A 6,371-nucleotide genomic window follows, 5' to 3' on the forward strand; every position below is an offset into this window, starting at 1 on the left:
ATAGATGATAAATAGATAGGAGACAGATAGATGATAGATAGATAAATAGATGATAAATATAGATAGATAGAAAGATAAGTAGATAGATGATAGATAGATAAATAGATGATAAATATAGATAGATAGAAAGATAAGTAGATAGATGATAAAAGGATAGATAAATAAATATATAGGTGACAGATAGATGATAGATAGATAAATAAATAGATGATAAATATAGATAGATAGAAAGATAAGTAGATAGATAGATAAGTAGACAGTTAGATAGATAGATAGATAGATACAGCAACAGGATAGATAGATAGATAGATAGATAGATAGATAGATAGATAGATAGATATGGGAAATAGACATATGGCAGACGTCTAGATGGTTGAATATGGGAGATAGACGATTATAGATAGATAAGTTAGATAGATAGATAGATAGATAAGTAGATAAATAATAGATAATCTCACAGTGACACTGTCCTGGTTATTAGCAGCCTCCTGGAGTAGTATATCATATAGAATAGATGCTATAACAGTGCGGCTGTCAGGCTCTGACTGGAGTTGTAGTTGTGTAACATGTGAAGAGCCCCAGGTCTGTACCAGAACTACAAGTCCCAGCTGGCAGGGACATAATAACAGTCTGCCCCCCACACACCGCGTGCATCAACATTACACAACTCAGCAGCATAATAACAGAGAGCAGACGGCGCCTTCTGATAGGGCGGAGGGGAGAAGGGGCGTGGCCCTCGCTGAGCGCTCTGCCTTCCCATAGGCTTTGAATGTAGAAGGGGCGGGGCAATCTCCTGACCGCTCTGCAACAAAACAGCCGTCTCCGCCGTGAGCTCCTCACAATCTCCGGTAGTGTGACCTTGTGCTCGCCGCCGCCCCGGGCTCTGTACAGGCAGCCGTGCTCTGTGCCTGCACTGCCCCCTACATCTACACCGTATACCCCCCAATCCCCGGAGCCATGCGCCTCATCCAGAACATGTGCACTATTAGTGAATGCCCCCCGGGCACCAGCACTGACTCTGCGGGCACCAGCAATGGTCCGGGAGGCAGCAGCAGGGTCATCAAGATCGCTGTGGTGGGAGCTAGCGGAGTGGGCAAGACAGGTGAGTCTTTTGTGGGTGCTGTCTCTTTAAGACAGTTCAATGTGTGTCAGTATTGGGACTTTATGGCAGTGTTTCCCAACCAGGGGGCCTCCAGCTGTAGCAAAACTACAACTCCCAGAAGACTGTATGGGCATGCTGGTAATTGTAGTTTAGCAACAGCTGGAGGCACCACTGGTTGAAGAACACTGCTTTATGGTGACATTATTGTTATTTATGGCTGGTGTAGCTAGAGTTTACATAGTTGACAGGTAGCAGAGCTGAATTGCTCATTTGACACCTAATTAACATGGATTTATTCATATTTAATTGGGCTAATGTCTGAAACCAATGTGCTTTTTGTAATTTTTGGTAGTATTTTCCAGACAGTGTGTCTCCAGCTGCTGCAAAACTACAACTCCCAGCATGCCCGGACAGCCAAAGGCTGTCCGGGCATACTGGGAGTTGTAGTTTTGCAACAGCTGGGGACACACTGTCTGAAAAATATACTTCTATGGACTTGTTATTATAAATAGTGCCAATAGTGTTTTCCAAGCCGGCTGTTGCAAAACTACAACTCCCAGCGTGCCCGGACAGCCTTTGGCAGACACCCTGGTTTGGAAACATAATAGAACCTATTGCTTTACCATAGTGTTATGCAACCTCTGGTTCCCCAGCTGTTTCCAAACTACTCCCACTTTACCCTGATAACAATGGGAGTTGTAGTTGGAGAACACTACTCTGCGGGGAGCGGAGGGGATCATGGCTGCTTTCAGGTCCCTTTTGATAGTTGTAGTTTCTATAGAAGTGCATTGTTATGTAAATAGCCTGCACACTGGATGGCATCGCTCCCTGCTGCCACCCCTGCGTACTGGATTGTCTTAGAATAACATTTGTATGCAGCTTTCTGATGACATTTTTTTTTTCCTCTTGCAGCTCTGGTGGTCAGATTTCTCACCAAGCGGTTCATCGGCGACTATGAAAGGAATGCAGGTAAGAGAATCTCATGCAACTAGACTGCTCCGAGCCGTAATAGAGCCCTATATAGTGATTTACATCCAGGTGCCCGTCCAGCCGTAATGTAATGAATCGTCTTTATTGTTTCCCAGGAAATCTGTACAGCAGACAAGTCCAGATCGATGGAATGACTTTGGCCATCCAGGTGCAGGACACGCCGGGTGTACAGGTAAATACATTCTCCGTCTTATACCTTAGTAGTTTTATGTATGTGTGTGTATATATATATATAATGTGTATGTGTGTGTGTGTGTGTATATATATATATATATATATATATTTAGTGTGTATATATATATTTAATATGTGTATGTGTGTGTATATATGTGTGTGTGTGTGTGTATATATATATATATATATTTATACGAGATATAATATATGTGGCATTAGAGCTGTGTTTGCAGTCTGCCAATCATTGTGGCTTAAAGGGGTACTCCGGTGGAACAGAATTTAAAAAAATCAACCGATGCCAGAAAGTTAAACAGATTGGTAAATTACTTCTATATAAAAAATCTTAATCCTTCCAGTACTTATCGGCTGCTGTATGCTCCGGAGGAAGTTCTTTTCTTTTTTCATTTCTTTTCTTTCTGACCACAGAGCTCTCTGCCGACACCTCTGTCCAGGTCAGGAACTGTCTAGAGTAGACGCAAATCCCCATAGGAAAGCTCTCCTCCTCTGGACAGTTCCTGACATGGACAGAGGTGTCAGCAGAGAGCTCTGTGGTCAGAAAGAAAAGAAATGTAAAAAGAAAAAAACTGCAACAGCTGTTAAGTACTGGAAGGATTAAGATTTTTAAATAGAAGTAATTTACAAATCTGTTTAACTTTCTGGCACCAGTTGATTTAAAAAATAAATAAATAGTTTTCCACCCGAGTACCCCTTTAAGCGTGTGCTTTTACAGAAGACTACGTTGTCTTATGCATAAAAAGCGCCCTTAAGAGATAAATGACCCATTCACCTCTGCTACTTTAGAACGTCATCCATAAACCAGTATTGCCCAACCTGTGGCTTTCTGTTGCAAAACTACAACTCCCAGCATGCCCAGACAGCCGAAGGCTGTCTGGGCATGCTGGGAGTTGTAGTTTTGCAAGAGCTGTAGATCCACAGGTTGGAGACATCATGGTCTGGAAACAAAGCTAAGTGCAGTATAGGTTCATTTTCCTCCTATAAAGCGGCTAAGTACTTGTCTAGTCCTAGCAGTTGGGATTTGGGCAGCTGTCCAGATGGAAATGCTTCCAGCTTATATCTCCTCACTTTCCAGACTCTCTGTCTAGCCAGCTCATTTCCCCTCCTGCCCCACTACAAAGGTCTTTCCCCGCTCCTCGCTCTACATTCCACTGGAGAATAGAGGCCGCCACTGTATCTCCTTCCAGATTCTGCAGCTGCATCAACATACATTAGGTTAGGAAGGTGAAGGAGCAGGCAGATGGATAGAACATACATCTCCTACAGCACTTAGGTTAAGTGTTTTCTCCAAACTGGAAAACCCGTCCCCGCTGTAAATTGTTTTAACATACGATTTGGAATCAAATCATCTCATATGTATTTTTCTTTTTTTTTCTTCTTCTTTCTTCTCCTCAGCTCCATGACCAGAGACTGGAGTGTAATGAACAGCTGAACAGATCTATCCGATGGGCAGATGCCGTAGTCATCGTCTTCTCCATCACAGACTGTAAGAGCTACGAGCTGATCAACCACCTCCACCAGCACGTGCGCCAGCTGCACCCTGACAACCGAGTGCCCATTGTCATAGTGGCCAACAAAGCGGACCTCCTGCACCTCAAACAGGTGGAACCGCAGCACGGACTTCAGCTGGCCAACATGCTGGGCTGCACTTTCTACGAAGTCAGCGTCAGCGAGAACTATATAGACGTTTACAACGCGTTTCAAGTACTCTGTAAGGAGATCAGCAAGCATCAAACCGCCAGCACGCCCGAGAAGAGGAAAAATTCCCTCATCCCTCGGCCAAAGTCTCCAAACATGCAGGACTTAAAGAGGCGCTTTAAGCAGGCCCTGTCTGCAAAAGTCAGGACTGCCACGTCTGTTTGAGGCGACCACGCGCGGCAGCTGTTCTTTCTGTTCTTCCAAACAAGAGCTTGTGAGGTTTTGCGGTCAAGGATTATGTTTGACATTGCTGATTTGGAGGAGGATCACGAGTGACATGAAGGCTTCAGAGGAACCTTTTTTTTTATGCGGCACAGAGGAGTAAAGCGGCATATGAACACCAAAGAGATGGTTCAGACATGTGATCGGTTGGAGTTGTGCGCTCACAGGCGGAGGAGACGAGTGATGGACGCGTTGTGGACTCAGATTCACACTAAATACTGTGGGCGAAAGTTGGAGAATACTTTTGAAGTAGCAGACATCCCCATGTTCAGGTTTTCCCATTACCACAGTGTACATTGTCCCTTTTCATACACCATGACGTACTCTTGTTAAGTAGACAGAGGTCACGTGTTCCTCTCTATACGCACAGATCATAGAGGAGGTGATAGACGTGCTCGTGGCTCATGATATGCCGCTCATAACTCTTGGTGTATTCACGCGACATCTTCAGTCTACCATAAAGCGTTGTATAAATGTGCTTTGTATCTGCACTTTTCCTTACTGTGGTAAAGCTAAGTAATGTTTGGGGTGTTTAATCCAGCAGGGGGCACTGTTTTCAGCTATGGATTTGAAGAGACACACAGCTGATGGACAAATGTTGAAGTCTCTTACATTTGGCCTAGAAATATTTGGCTAAGACTTGTATGATTTGCACTTTAAAAGCCACCCGTGCTTTTTGCTTTGTAAACTGTAACTTATTTATTTTTGTGTACAATAAATGCCTATGAGGCTAACTTTTTACCCACGTCTACCTTGTTTAAATGACAATTGATGTGACACAATACATTTTACTTTCCCTTTTATAAAACACTACTAAACATCTAATATGCACAAAAAAGGAACTCTGTTACTTGTAGCTACTTGCTATATTGGTGATATCACTATGATTACTAGGCTGAAAACTGAAATGAATCATTATTTTCAATGGTTAGCCAGAACATGCTAGTTACGGTCATGTCCTATACCTACATCACTTTTATTTTCAACTTTTTTTTCCTTTCACTTTATTGTGGTTATTTTTCTTTGTATATGCATTCTTTCGATGTGTATTATCTTACCTGATTTATTGTTTCTTCACTGGAACATTGTCATAAAAAAATTCATAAATAAACAGTATAAAAAAAATAAATAAAAAACTCTAGAAGAAAACTGCCTCTCTAGCACCACCTATAGGAGTGCTATGTTACATAACTCTCCCAGGGAGCATCTCAACTAGAGATGAGCGAACTTACAGTAAATTCTATTCGTCACAAACTTCTCGGCTCGGCAGTTGATGACTTTCCTGCATAAATTAGTTCAGCTTTCAGGTGCTCCGGTGGGCTGGAAAAGGTGGATACAGTCCTAGGAGACTCTTTCCTAGGAATGTATCCACCTTTTCCAGCCCACCGGAGCACCTGAAGGCTGAACTAATTTACGCAGGATAAGACATCAACTGCCGAGCCGAGAAGTTCGTGACGAATCGAATTTACTGTAAGTTCGCTAATCTCAACCAGCTGGACCTACTCTGCAAGGAGAAGCCATACCTTCTGTGGAGCTATTGATCCATTAGAAATAAAACCTTATTGATATTAGCCAGAGACCAGTGCTTCAATATAGTTTCCACATAGCACTAAAACTGTACAAGGGCAGAAAGGATGAAGTTGGACAATGCAAGTTTAGTCCACAAGACTCCAGTTAGAGTGTAAGGCTAGGTTCACACTGCGGGCAGAACATTTCCGCCAAGAGATTCCGAGTGCGGCCAGCGCTGACTGATTCAGTTGGCGCTAGGACCGCACGGACACTGCAGTCTCCAATAGACTGCAATGTGTTCCGCGAGTATTTCCGCCTGAATGAGCAGCGCCATTCTTCAGGCGGAAATTACCAAGCGGATTTTCCGTTCACAAATTCCGAAGTGTGAATTTGTGGACGGAATCCAATTCACTACACTATACATTTTAGCAAGCGGAATTTCCGCCTGCAATTTCAAAACTGAATTCCGTAGTGTGAACCTAGCCTAAATGTTTGACTACAACTTTCAATAGATAAACATGGACATAAGGGGAGATTTATCAAAACCTGTGCAAGGGAAAAGTTGCCCATAGCAACCAATCAGATCACTTCTTTCATTTTTCAGAGGCCTTTTTCAAAAATGAAAGAATGGATCTGATTGGTTGCTATGGGCAACTGGTCA

At 43.1% G+C, this 6,371-nt stretch overlaps 1 protein-coding gene across 1 annotated transcript; it reads left to right on the forward strand.

Annotated features, from left to right (window-relative positions):
* Nucleotides 1-805: 805 nt before the first annotated feature.
* Nucleotides 806-4,940, forward strand: RASL11B (RAS like family 11 member B). The gene is made up of 4 exons (XM_056551643.1): nt 806-1,102; nt 2,015-2,071; nt 2,188-2,264; nt 3,677-4,940. Exons 1-4 carry the CDS (start codon nt 958-960, stop codon nt 4,142-4,144), a joined length of 747 nt encoding a protein of 248 aa, XP_056407618.1. The 5' UTR covers nt 806-957; the 3' UTR covers nt 4,145-4,940.
* The last annotated feature ends 1,431 nt before the right edge of the window (nt 4,941-6,371 follow it).

This window comes from Hyla sarda, chromosome 1 (assembly GCF_029499605.1).
Source record: "Hyla sarda isolate aHylSar1 chromosome 1, aHylSar1.hap1, whole genome shotgun sequence".
NCBI classification, from domain to species: Eukaryota; Metazoa; Chordata; class Amphibia; order Anura; family Hylidae; genus Hyla; species Hyla sarda.